The sequence below is a fragment of the Panthera tigris genome, chromosome C2, assembly GCF_018350195.1.
Source record: "Panthera tigris isolate Pti1 chromosome C2, P.tigris_Pti1_mat1.1, whole genome shotgun sequence".
Lineage (NCBI taxonomy): Eukaryota > Metazoa > Chordata > Mammalia > Carnivora > Felidae > Panthera > Panthera tigris.
The window spans coordinates 99,629,125-99,644,018 of NC_056668.1; the positions used below are offsets into that span (position 1 = coordinate 99,629,125).

The following is a 14,894-nucleotide window of genomic DNA, read 5'->3' on the forward strand; positions in this document are numbered from 1 at the left end:
TTTTTCTTTTTTGCATCATGTCATGTTATGTCCCATCTAACTCATCCATCAAATATGTAAGCAGTTACTCAAATTAGAGACAGAATTGAAGAAATAAATATTTCCCTCCTCTGACTCTGGGAGCCTCCATATCAACCTAAGTGGTTAACTTTTCCCACCCTTTTTCTTTCTTGAAGGAACTAACATTTATTTCATACCTAGTAATCCCCAGGAATTGTATTAGATGCTTTAAATTACATTTGCCATTCAGTTTGTATAGCAATCCCTTTAGTAGGGTCCATCATCCCCATTTTACAAAGGGAGGAAATTGAGGATAATACAGGATAGACAATTTTCCCCAAGACTCATAAGCCTTAAATGGCAGAATTGAGAATTGAATTCATTTAGCAATAATGCTTTTCATTAGTATTCTACCTCATAGTTCCTATTTTAAGTTTTCTAGCCCTTTCAATAGCACGACATGTTTTCTCCTTCTTTTCTTTTCCTTAAGGATTCTATTAAAAATATGAATGATTTAATTTAAAGAATTGCTGTGGTTGCTACATTTTATAAATGTTAAGTATTTTTAAATTGTCCAGTGCTCACAAATATTCTTTAATGTTTCTTTGTCTTCAAAGAGTCTCTTAATTTATAGTCTCAAGTTTAACCTGGGAAGAAACTTTACCGTTCAATGGAGTCAAAAATTCTCAGAAAATGAAAGGTTTACTTGTTATCCAGATGCAGACGTTGCAACTAGAGAAAAGTGTGAAGAACGTGGCTGTTTATGGGAAATGGTACTAAGAATTTTAATTATGATTCATAACATGGCTTTTACATAAACATCTCAATGTAAACACTATGTATTATAATCTTAATTCTACAGCATATGAACTAAATTCATCTAGAGAGGCATTTGGAATTTGAAATTAGGACTTCTTATAGGCAATTTATTTTAATCTTAATTCTCCAAAGACATACTTTAGTAAATACGAGACTAAATGAATGTGTAAGTTGCTTTCCAGGCACTTTGGATAGTGTGCCTTGCTTTACTTAATAAAGTATGCCCATTTTACTTAATAAAATAGTACTCTATTTCTTGAACTCTTCTTAAGTGTTGGCTGTGGCTGACCAGCTTAATTGACTAAGATATTATGCCAGTAGGAGACAGGCTTTCAAAAGCATTGTCTCAAGTTATTAAAACTTCTCAAATTATTGGGTTGGTTGTAGCAGTTCCACTAGGGGTAATTTCTAGCCAGTTGTTTTGGTCATCCATTCAACCGAATGATGATTTGGTTAAACAAGACATGATTTATTTGTCTTTTACAAAAAAAGAGTCTAATATACTGGCCTCCCAAGGTCATCAGTGTCTCATATTTATCATTTATTTTTTTATCCTCAAGACTGTATTATGTCTTCCGCCATCATGTATGCATTCCAAGGCCAAAGGAGGGAGGGCTAAGGATATCTTATTTTAATCAGCATATTCCCTTTTCTTTTAAGAGGGTCTTGGGGGTCATATACAATTTCCTCAAAAGAGATAGGGATGCAGATGGGCATGTTGCTTCTCCCAGATGTATAATAATATAATTAATAAGAAAGATGGGAGAATGGACTATTGTAAGGTAACTAGCCCATCATGCCACAATTTATCATTGTTTTTCTTAGGTCCTAGCTTCCACCCCTATATAACAGTAGTAGCTTTGATCTTTGGCCACAGTCCCTATTCAAATATTGGTCAGTATGTAATTGACCTGTACAAGGACCAGTCATGAAATATGGGATGGTACAGTTTCATTATAAGTAAAAGAAAAAAACCTTTAAGAACAGACCTTTCTGAGGGTTGTTGTAGAGCCATCTTACATACAAAAGACAATAGTCAATATGAAGATTGAGAACAAGCATGGAATAAAAATTTATGAGTAATATACTTAATTTTGCAAAGATCACAGAATCATTTTATTTTCTGTTGAAAAGCTATGACATTTGATCCTTTTCCTCTACTGGGTCTATCTTTAGAGTCAAAATATTAATTATTCTATTTATCATTTAGTATATAGTATTTATTTGGGTCGCATAATAGATATTTTCTGCTGTGATTGCAATTTAATTTTAGCATTAAATAATAAAATTTACAAATTACGCATCAGGTGATTAAACATATCTACCTTATTGTTTTGAAGAGTCTAATATTATAATGCTTATGATTTCTGGCAATTAACCTGTATTGTGTTTTTAGCCTACCTTTAGATCCCAAGCACCTAGCTGTTACTTTCCTAGACAACACAACCCTTATTTAGTCAGTACAACTCAATATTCATCAATGGGTATAACAGCTGACCTCCAGCTGAATACTGCAAGTGCTCGAATAAAGCTACCTTCTGAACCCATCCCAACACTTCGTGTGGAAGTGAAATATCACAGAAATGATATGCTGCAGTTTAAGGTATGTTTGATATAAACTATCCCAATGCAAGACTCATCTCTTAAGACAAGATATTCTAAATAGATGGATACTTGCATTTTTAATGTAATATTAAGGACTATTAATTGAGTTGTAGATGTTTTGATTTTATAAAAACAATTTCTTTTCCAATACAGCTTCTTATTTTTGCAAATTTGTGAATAATTAAACAAGTAGTGGTGATTTAAAAATTTCAAATTCTTGCTAAATACATATGTTACTTAGAATCAGATTATGACGATAGTCCCATTGGGATAAATAAAACAGAAAAAAAAGAAACAAAACGGGATATTTACTATTTCCATTATTTTTAAACAGTGACCTGAATTTTCTGACCAATACAGTAAGACATTTAAAAAAAAATCTTTCAACAGGTACACTTAGCAGTTTTTTTTTTAATTGAAGTACAGCTGACACACAATGTTACATTTGTTTCAGGTGTATAAGATAGTGATTTGACAAATGCATACATTATGCTGTGTTCACCATGAGTATAGCTACCATCTGTCACCATAGAACTTTATTACAGTACCATTGACTATGTTCCCTATGCTGCGCCTTTCATCCCTGTGATGTATTCATTCCGTAGCTGGAAGCCTGTATCTCCCACTCCTCTTCACCCACTTGCCCATGTCCCCATCCCTTCCCCTCTGGCAACTATCGGTTTGTTCTCATTATTTTTTGCTTAAGAGCTCCAAAGGAATCCATTAAGAAAACTATTAAAAATGACAAGAAAATCAAAAAGACTAGATGTAAAATAATATCTCAAAAAAATGTTTTGGTGTATTCTGTTATTCACCATTTAGAAATTGAAATAAAGGCAAGTCCCAATGGCAAAATCGAATGAGAAAAACAATTAAAAAAAACACAAAGAATATATCAAAAATCATAGGAGTAAATTGACTTTATAAGAAAAAAACGTAAAAAGTATTGAGGTATTAAATAAATACATTAAAAAATAAACAAAAAATCCTAATTAAGACTATTTTTTAAATTAATTTTCTTTAAGTTCATCTGGAAAAATAAACATATAATAATGGCAATAGTTAAAACTCAAAAAAAGAGGAGATGATATAGAATTTGCAGAATTAAAACACTATGAATTCAGAGCACCTGGGTGGCTCAGTTGGTTAAGTTTCTGACTCTTGATTTCATTTCAGGTCATGATCTCATGGTTTGTGATTTCAAACCCCATATTGGGCTCTGCGCTGACAGCATGGAGCCTGCTTGGGATTCTGTCTTCCTCTCTCTCTGCCCCACCCCTGCTTGCTCTCTATTTTTCTTTCAAACTTTAAAAAAATAAATGAATGAAATAAAAAATAAATGATTTTATTTTAACATAAAATAATATTAGAGTACACATTTTGGTTAGAATATTAATTAGCACACTAATTCTGGAAAACAGATATCAAAGACCTTACAAATTTTAGTAAAGTCTGTCTGATCTAACACTATCACTTCTAAGAAATCTACTGAGGAAATAAAGACATGAGTAAACAAATTACCATTACCATTCATTGCCCAATCAAACATGTGACCAAAAACATTGAAACAAATTCTGTGTCTAACCATGAAGTGGTAAATAATTTTGTGTAACCATATAAGAAAATATTTAACTCTAAAAATTTGTTTTTGAAGATTTCTCATAGTATGAAAAATGAATTATAAAACATTAAAAAATGATAAAATGCAATTCATAATTTGATCCCATTACATATATATATGTGTATATAGATTTCTGTATAGATATATGGGTCATGGATGCAGAATTAAGAATTATATAAATAAGAATTCTAATATCTTGTTTCAGCAATTATTTAAGTTATATAATGATTATTTGCATGGTATTTCAGCAATATGAGCAAAACATTTATTTTCATTATTTCTCTGCAATAGATTTATGATCCCCAAAATAAGAGATATGAAGTTCCAGTACCTTTAAACATTCCAGCCATGCCAACAAGTACTTATGAAAATAGACTTTATGATGCTGAAATCAAGGAAAATCCTTTTGGCATCCAGATTCGAAGGAGAAGCACAGGAAGAGTTATGTAAGTGATTGAATTATTTGACATGAGGAATATTTTGATTGTAGAATGGAGGGGGTAAGATTATTTTCACTGTGCTAGAGTATCATCACATTAAAAAATAGTTTCAGTTCTATTAAGTCACTTGCCCTGTTTCAATATTAAAAAACATTTTTTTAATGTTTATTTGGGGAAGGGGCAGAGAGAGAAAGGGAGACAGAGGATCCGAAGTGGGCTCCCACTGACAGCAGGGAGCCTGATGCTGGGCTCAGACTCCTAAACCATAAGATCATGACGTGAGCTGAAGTCAAAGTTGGATGCTTAACCCACTGAGTCACTCAGGCACCTGTTTTAACATTTTAAAACTAAATAATTATCACACTCGTGGGACTGTCATTAAGATTTGGAAAATTTCATCTACATTTTGCATATGATTGATTTAATTATTATCACAGTCATTCAACTAATCAGGTTGGAAACCAAAACCAAGGCTCCTCTTGGAAAGTATGAATGTTGTAAAATAAGTTAGGTGGAAATGTGTTATGTAAATATTTAATTAGAAATTAATTGAAATTGAAGTTTATTAGTTCTGGAATCTGATAGAGTTAATACTATCTCTGCCAGGTATTGATGAAAAGAAATTATGATACATACATCTCTCTATATTTATGAATAAATTATTTATGAATGAGTAATTATATGAATTAACAAGTTTATGTAAAAAACATTTTACTTTAGTAAAAATAAGAGGTTTGTAGACAAACCATAGTATACTAAAAGACAGTTTATGTAATTTTAGCCTGCCTGTCATTTTTTAGAAGATGTTGTCAGAAATTGTCAGGATGGATACAGATAATGAAGAAAAGTATGTCTGTACTGTTTTAAAAATTCTGTTGGTATGATAATATTTTTGTTTCAAAGGATAAGTGAAGTCATTTTGTAAAAAATTTCTGGTACAATGGCATTATTTATTTTTATTTAGGAAACATTATTTTTAGTTAATACTTTTCCAAAATCATTATATAGAAATTTAAATATGTCTCAAATTCTTTATAATTCTTATGTTTGTTTTTCCTGCCAACTTTTATCTCTTTTCTTCCACCTTTATGCTTTTACAAATGACTAGAAAGATGATACATTCTCTTTGATACATTTCTTTTTAAACAATAATTTTTATAAATACAAAATGAAATTTTTCATCGTATTTGTATTTTGTATTTGTATTTTGGAGAAATTACGGAGAGCTTGGAATTAAAATACCCATCATGCCTTATAGTTTATTTTGATTTTGATTTCATTTTATTCTATATGTAGCAAAAATTTACAGAGGACTTTCAGTTTCTAGGACATATATTACTTCTGGGTCATATATTATTTATAACTTTATATTAATTTTATTTTAAAAAGAATTTATATCTAAAGATAAATGTATAATCATATTTTTCATATAGTTTATTTTATTAATAATGCTGAAAAAATGAAACCTATGTTAGATATTTTTTAACCTAGTCAAAAGAAAAATGTATTGCGATAATTATTTTCATATTTGAGTACAATAAGGTATATAGAGAAAAATATTATTTGTTTTCATATCACATAAGAGTTACCATTATTATTTTTGATACTATTTTCGATATATTTATTGGATTTGAATTGTTTTCTTTTCAGTTGGGATTCTCACCTGCCTGGATTTGCTTTTAATAACCAGTTTATTCAAATATCTACTCGCCTGTCATCAGAATATATATATGGTTTTGGGGAAGTGGAACACAGAGCATTTAAGAGAGACCTGAACTGGCATACTTGGGGAATGTTCACAAGAGACCAACCCCCTGGTGTAGGTACCAGTATTTGACTACTCCATGAAGCAACTAAGACCATGGTTAGGACAGCCACTTCTCTGTAGGCCTAGACTCAGCATTAAAATTATAACAAGGGGGCTGGAGATCTCTAGACCTGCTATAGAGATTTAAAATAAACAGACAAACAAACAAGCCACTATCAAGTACAGGTGAAAGCACAGGATTGGATAGATACCATCACTGATTACAGTGAAAAGGGAGATTGTGACCCCATTCTTTACCTTCTTAATTGCATAGAAAGAATATTCAAACTCAGAATCCCCTGCCAGGTCTACTTTTACTCTAGCTTTTAGAAATAACTGACTAGGGTTCTCCTAGAATTTATTTATTTATTTTTTTTTTACTGCTTTGATATTGATTTAATGGTAACTTTTTCCTTAATGATACCCAGTTATAGTTGTGTATGTTAGGGGGCCATACTACTAGTTACATCTTTAGAAAATGCTTTTATATGCTCATGTCACTTTTTGCTATGTTTTGTCTTATTAATGGAATACATTTCATGAATATTTTATACATTGCACAATTAATATTAACTATAATTATTCTAAGCATATCATAAAAAACAATTTTAATAAAAATACTAGCTCATTTCTATTTTTCACGTATGATGTGAATCTAAAGCATGTATTCAATAGGAGATTATAAATGTGTATACTATTGCAACTACTTTTTATTGTTAGGTGCTCAAACAATTTTTATTTGTATCATAATAGTTCAAGCTTAAGTTATGAAGGCTGTTTTTAATTTATATTGATTTGAAAGAATATGTTTTACAAAATATATTTCTTTAAAAACTATTCAACATTAGTATTGACATTAATAAGTTAATATAATCTTGATTCTCAATATATGAATTTACTTTCACATGCTAATTAATTAGTGGAATACATATGGGTCAAAGATGTCAGCTTGAATAGGGATCATCAACTTAAAAGTTTTGTGAGTTTTGATAAGTCATTTTATAACCCTGAGTATAGATTTTTTATTCAGGAAAGACCTAGGTAAAAATTAAAGTAAATGTTGTATACACTATTACATAAACAAGATATTATCATTTAAAATACTATCATATAATATTATATAAACTTAGATATCTTGTAATCATTTCTTAGAAATTTTATTTTTGAGAAAGAAGTGCCAATTTATAAATAAATTAAGACATATGACCTGTGGAAAGAAACCCAACTACACCAATACCAATTTTTTATATCAATTAATGTATTTGTGCATGTTACAAATTTATATATTCATTTGCATGCTCTGAAGCAGTACAGGTTTGAATAGTAAAGCAATTATTTTTCTAAAGGAGATATATTTATTTTAGTACGTATAGTTTTGTGTACAAAAAGGAACCTTTAAATTCTTATAAGCTCAATCTTATAATGAATTTAAATATTACCTTGACAAAATTCATATGCTATTGCTATTTAAGCACTATATATTATGTTTATTTTTCTTATTTTAGTATAAACTTAATTCCTATGGATTTCATCCATATTACATGGCTCTGGAAGATGAAGGCTATGCTCATGGAGTTCTCTTACTTAACAGCAATGGAATGGGTAAAACAATCATTTGTTGAATTTCTTACATTTTATGTGATTCTCTAATAATCTAATTAACATATATATATCCACACTTATATATATATATATATATGTAATTATATTTTTTGATTTTCAGATGTTACTTTTCAGCCAACTCCTGCTCTAACTTACCGCATAATTGGAGGAATCTTGGATTTCTATATGTTTTTGGGTCCAACTCCGGAAGTTGCAACAAAGCAATACCATGAAGTATGATTGTACATTTTTTTTAATGTTTATTTATTTTTGAGAGAGAGACAGATTGTGAGTGGGGAGAGGCAGAGAGAGAGGGAGACACCAAATCTGAAGCAAGCTCCAGGCTCTGAGCTGTCAGAACAGAGCTCTGTGCAGGGCTTGAACCCACAAACTGTCAGATCATGACCTGAGCGGAAGTTGGACACTTAACCAACTGAGCCACCCAGGCGCCCCAGTAAGATTGTACATTTTGTAAAAACCACAAAGTTTTCTCTGTAATATATTGTAACTCTCTTAGTTCACAAATAACGTTGTTGTTTTTTTTCCCCAAAGGTAATTGGCCGACCAGTCATGCCACCTTACTGGGCTTTGGGATTTCAATTATGTCGTTATGGGTACAGAAATACTTCAGAGGTTCAGCAAGTATATAACGATATGGTGGCCGCTCAGATCCCTTATGTATGTATATCAGTTTTTACAATAATGTTAAATGTGTCATCTATAAAAGCAAACTGAAATAAATATGTATACTTTAAAATTATTTTAAGCATTTGGCAATAATAAATGCTTAGTTTTTCATAGTACCTAAAGAATTGGTCATGAGATTTTTATACAATGTTTTTATTAGATTGATGAAGGAAAAGGGATAATAACATTCCTCCCCGCCCCCTTCTTTCTAGTTCCATGATTGTGAGTTGTACTAAACAAGTTACTGTGCACTTGGTTTTCTCTAATAAACTTTGGGTGCCATAATTAATCAGGTGTATTCCCCATATTTTCTTTATATGAGAATAAGAGTTCACAGAAACCTACTTCATCAACTGATGTGACAAATTACAGAGAAGAAAGTGGAGATAAAACTGAGTGATTTTTGCCCTGCAATAGGTGATAGTTGTAATGTTGGAACTTAGAATTTGAACACTTGCAAAATATCCTCTTCCCTCAATATTCAGGAAACTAAATATTACTGAGTATCTAGAAATAATAGTCCCTGTGATTTTATTTTTCAGCAAGATTAAGGAATCCTAGGGGGTCCTTCTGGGAGCACTTCAACAGTGACATCTAGAATACTTGGTATATAAGAACTTAATCTAAGAAAAATGAAAAAAGTCTCATTATAAGACATTATGCAGTAGAATCAAGTATATGGCTTCTGAATACATTATTATGAGGAAATTTAATGTATAGGTAGATGATATAAAAATATGCACATGGAAATTTTTTTATAAAAAGGGAGCTTTTCCATTATTTTGTGTACTATATCAGCCATACTTTTTATAACACCTAGAAGAAGAAATTGAATTAATGACTAGTAACAGAAAATAATTGACAAATTTGTTATTTTAGGTCTAAAGTGAAGATATCACGATAGAATCCAAGCATTTATTAGTTTAAACATGTTTGTACATATGTATTTGCAAGCAGTGTTTTGTTTATTTATGCTTGGGCTATAATTCTAAAAATGATTTTGATAGGTAATAAAAGAATCCTATAATTCACGGATTTAATAAATAATTATTTCTTCTCCTTTGGCAATATTAAAATTATTTGAAATTATCCCCTATTTGCTTTATGCTTCCAGAAAGAGAACAATGCTTTTTTCTGTATATAATGCACAAAATTCCAAATTGCCACTTAACATAATTTCATAGCCTCATAAATCTTTTACTCTTGTGTCTATTTTCTTTGAAAATTACATAACTAAGGATATGGACCTGAAAGACTCTTTAGAAATCAAAGTTGTTAAATGAATTGTTAACAAAACAGAACATTTATATGAACTTATTCATGGAATATTTTGCACCTTTAATACAGTAGTTTTATTTGTTGAACATTGTGTTACTTGATTAATTCTCTTTAGTATTACATGAAAAGGCATTTAAACTTTCATATTGGTATTAGTTTTATAACTATGATAGAAAGTGATGCATTGATTCCTGTGATTCTTACTTCACTACCACTATCTTCATATGTTTTAGGATGTTCAATACACAGACATTGATTACATGGAAAGACAACTAGACTTTACAATTGATGAAAACTTCCGTGATCTTCCTGAGTTTGTTGACAAAATAAGACAGGAGGGAATGAGATACATTATTATCCTGGTTAGTTTATATTTTATATTTTATCTGGGTCTTATTATCTTGATATTATTAAGATTTTTCTTCTAGAATGATGTTGTGGGGGGTGTTTCAAAATAGAAAGACAATTACTTTAAACTCTACTCCCACATCTAATATTTTCTTCCTTTAACACTTTTATTTACATGGGCTGCTACCAGGCTATCTTCACATTTTGGTATATCCTTAGAGATCTAAGACTGAATCTGGAAGTCAAAGGCAAGCTGTCTTCTAATAATCATTGAAGCTACAAACTGGCCTCAATTTATAGAAGCTATCACAAAGTTATGATGGATTTTCTATTTCTATACAATTCTAAAATCATTCTCTGGGACTGCTTCTTATGCTTGTCATGTTTAAAAATTTGGCTTCAAGTTAGTGATTCAGTGGGGAGAATATTTTATCAATATCTTACAGGAAGCAAGCTAGGCAGCCAGTAAACCCACTGGGAGGAATAAAAACAAAACAAAAAATGCTAGTAATATTTCTTGAAATCATAGCCAATACATTTTCAAAAGTCCTTAAAGTTTCCTTCTAAGGAATTTAGAGGACAGTCTAGCTGGAACACTGCAGTTTATACTGTCAGTCTGTTTGTCAGTCTGTGTGAGAGCACAGTAAATGATAACGTAATCATGGAAAATTATGTCTCATAACAGTGACCCAAGTGGCTGTACTTATATTCCAGAGTTACCTGGTTTTGTATTTCATTTTAATATTAGGATCCAGCCATTTCGGGAAATGAAACAAAGCCTTACCCTGCATTTGACAGAGGACAGGAGAAAGATGTTTTTGTCAAATGGCCTAACACCAATGATATTTGTTGGGCAAAGGTATGGAATTGATATCTTGAAATAAAATAAGTATAAAACTGTTATTTCATTGAAAATTTCTATTGAGTAGAAAAAAACTGTTAAAGACTTATTCAGAAGGAGAGATATATAATACAGAAATGTAATGATTTAGTAGCTAATAATTAAAGTAATATGTACTCTAAGTTCGACCCAAATTATTAGAAACAGAAAGAATTTATATTGCTCATATATCTAAATACTATTTGTTTCCTCTTTATATTGTCTTTTATTGCATTTCTTAGAATGTCTTGTGTTTTATTATAAAATTATTAAGAAGATGGTTGTTCATTATTCTACACTGCAAGTCATTTAAATGTTTGTACTTCTTTCATTAATAAAAGAGGCAATGTTTTTAAAAGCTATACTTATATTCCTGACTTGACTAAGGAATATAATTTACTGTATTTCACTTAAGCAATAATATTCAGACCTGGGTATATTAATATATTATAGAAAAATCCTGATTTGACTTATATATAAAAGAGTAAACAAAAATCCATTCATCATAACTAAAATGAAAAAGAAAAATACAAACAAAATTCCATAATATGGGACATAATGAAATGCAGTATGGAATTCTTTTCTCTCTTGGACCAAAAATATCGCATTAGTGAAAGAAGTGCTGAAATTCCAACATGGCCTGTAGATTTCTAGGTTTTGATAATTGTACAGAGGTTATAAATATGTTAACATTTGGAGAAACAAAGTAAGGATATAGAAAAACTCTAGGTATAACTTTTGCAGCTTTTCTGTAAGTCTGAAAATATTTCAAAATAATGAGATAAAATAGAAAAATCCTACGATAAACTTAATGAGAAGTCATAACATTTTAAGAAACATACGAGTATAGCAGATTAGCCATAGAAAAGGGTTTTTTCCTTCCTACCTTCTTCTCAGTTTATATGCCTATACATTTTCTCAGATTCCTATCTTCTGTTCCATTCCTTAAAAGAACTACTCACTATCAGTAACTAATCCCTTGTAGGTAATTAGTCCTTGGGGATTATCTATATTTTTTTAAAATGAAACTTTCTGAAAGAGAAAGAGAGCTTTCAGCATGATTAAATTTGGACTCTGTTTTGTGTGTTTGTGGTTGGGGTAGAGGAAGACATTGGTAGATGGTGAAGCAGGGATGGGGTAAGGGTTTGGAAGGGGAGAGAGAGACGAGGATATAGTACTAACTGTGAAAACTAAGAAGATACTTGCCTCAACATGGCATTATCCATTAGTTCTTCAATTCCTTTTAAATAAAAATATATTTATATGTAACAGTGGAATAATTGTAGAAACAGTTTTAATATACATTAAATAATTTAGTATGTGCCTTTATATTATTTCTTGACTAGAACCTTTGGTTATATGCATTGTTTTTATTTAAAAAAATGTTTAATGTTTATTTTTGAGAGAGAGTGAGGGAGACAGAGTGTGAGGGGGGAGGGGCAAAGAGTGAGGGGGAGACACAGAATCCGAAGCAGGCTCCAGGCTCTGAGCTGTCAGCACAGATTCTGACGTGGGATTCAAACCCATGAACTGTGAGATCCTGACCTGAGCCAAAGTCGGATGCTGAACCTGCTGAGCCACCCAGGTGTCCCCCTTTTTTAAATGTTTTTTTTTTGATGTTTCATATGCATTGTTTTTAAAACCACTACCTTTTACAAAGGTTGGTATTCTTTTTCCTATTTGCCATATTAAAGAGGAAATTAATATAGCAGTTAGGAATAGTTTGCAAATGATACATCTCCAAAACATAAACTGAAAAAACAATTAAAGGAATTACTGAATTGGGGAACTTGAGTATACAATATGCCTCCAGAACTCTATTATAATTTATTTACAGCATGGTCATACCATACTGAATTTATTTTGAACTATTTTCCCATTTCTTCCTTCTCTGTAGGTTTGGCCAGATTTGCCCAATGTAACAATAGACGAAAATCTAACTGAAGATGAAGCTGTTAATGTAAGTTTTACAATGGTTGAGTACATAAGTAAAAGCACTTGGATTTAATGATCAATTTGACCAATAATTCAATTTGAGTATTTTCTTTAAAAAAGAAGATTGATTGTTTTTAAATTCTCTATACAAGACCATATTTAAATCATATGGTAGTTCTATTTTTAATTTTTTGAGGAATCTCCATACTGTATTCCTTGGTGCCTGTACCACTTTGCATTCCTACCAATAGTGCGCAAGGATTCCAGTTTCTCCATATCCTTTCCCAAACTTGTTGTCTTTGTTTTTTGAATAATAGCCATCCTAACAGGTGTGAGGTGATATCTCATTATAGCTTTTACATTTCCTTGAGGATAAGTGAATTTGAGCATCTTTCCATCTACATGTTGGCCATTTGCATGTGTTCTTTAGAGAAATGTGTTTTCAAGCCTTTGCCCATTTTTTAAGAAGTTGCTTGGGTTACTTTTTTTTCTTTTCCTTTTTCTTTTCTTTTTTTTTTTCCTATTGAGTCATAGGATTTCTTATATACTTTGGAGATTCACACTTTATCTGATATATAGCATTTAAATATTTTCTCTCATTCTGAACGTTGCCTTTTAACTTTGTTGCTCCTTTGCTGTGCAAAAACTTTTTTGTTTGATGTATTCATGTGTTTACTTTTGCTTTTGTTGCCTGTATTTTTGACATCATATCCATAATATCTTTGCTATGGCCAATGTCATGAAACGTTTTCCCTTTGTTTTCTGCTAGAAGTTTCTCAGTTTCATGTGTTACATTTAAGTCTTTACTCCATTTTGTGCTGATTTTATAAGATAAGGGTCCAATTTCATTCTTTTGTGTATGTGTATATCCAGTTTTCCCAGCACCATTTGTTGAAGAGACTGTCCTTTCTTCACACTTTTGGCATTCTTGTCAGTGATCAGTTTATTATATATGTATGGATTGATTTCTATACTCTATTCTGTGCCATTAGCCCATGTGTCTATTGTGCTGGTATCATTCTATTTTAATTATTGTGGGTTTGGAGTATATTTTGAAATCAGGAAATGTGATGCCTCCAGTTTTGTTCTACTTTATCAAGATTATTTTGGCTATTCAGGGTATTTGTATTTCCAAATGAATTGTAGAATTTTTTTTTCTATTTCTATGGAAGATGTCATTGGTATTTTGATATAGATTGCATTGAATCTATAGATTGCTTTGGGTAGTACAGACATTTTCACAATATTAATTCTTCCAATCCATGAACATGGGATTTATTTCTGTTTGTTTGTGTCTTCTTCAATATCTTTCACCAATGTGTTGTAGTTTTCAATGCACAAGTGTTCCACCTCCTTAGTTAATTTTATTCCTAAGTATTTTATTAGTTTTATTGCTGTTGTAAATTGGATTATTTTCCCAATTATCTTTTCTGATAGTTCATTGTTAGTGTATACAATGCAACTGATTTTTCCATGTTTATTTTACATCTGGCAACTTTATTAGTTCTAACTGTGTGTGTGTGTGTGTGCGCACACCTGTGTGAAAAACTCAGGTCTTTTTGAATGAGCATGATATTAGCTGGGTATGTTTAATATATGATCTTTATTATGTTGAGATATTTTCTTCTATTCTTAGTTTTTTTAGAGTTTTTATCATGAAAGGGTGTTGAATTTTGCCAACTTTTTCTGCATTGTTTGTTCATGTGATTTTTTTATCCTCTTTGTGTTAATGTGGTATACCACATTAATTGATTTTCATATATTGAACTATCCTTACATAACTGGGATAAATTCCACTTTTTCAGGGTGTATCACTTTTTAAAATATACTGCTGCATATAGTTCTCTAGTATTTTATTAAGGATGTTTGCAT

General features: G+C 30.8%; 1 protein-coding gene across 1 annotated transcript in view; it reads left to right on the forward strand.

Moving 5' to 3' along the window:
* SI (sucrase-isomaltase) overlaps positions 1–14,894 on the forward strand; it is a 98,977-nt gene that overhangs the window by 50,542 nt on the left and 33,541 nt on the right. The window contains exons 25-34 of the mRNA XM_007086237.2: positions 618–773; positions 2,216–2,422; positions 4,337–4,491; positions 6,136–6,304; positions 7,798–7,894; positions 8,016–8,128; positions 8,447–8,572; positions 10,093–10,221; positions 10,956–11,066; positions 12,985–13,047. Coding sequence (XP_007086299.2) covers positions 618–773; positions 2,216–2,422; positions 4,337–4,491; positions 6,136–6,304; positions 7,798–7,894; positions 8,016–8,128; positions 8,447–8,572; positions 10,093–10,221; positions 10,956–11,066; positions 12,985–13,047 — 1,326 coding nt within the window. The remainder of the gene's footprint in view (positions 1–617; positions 774–2,215; positions 2,423–4,336; positions 4,492–6,135; positions 6,305–7,797; positions 7,895–8,015; positions 8,129–8,446; positions 8,573–10,092; positions 10,222–10,955; positions 11,067–12,984; positions 13,048–14,894) is intronic.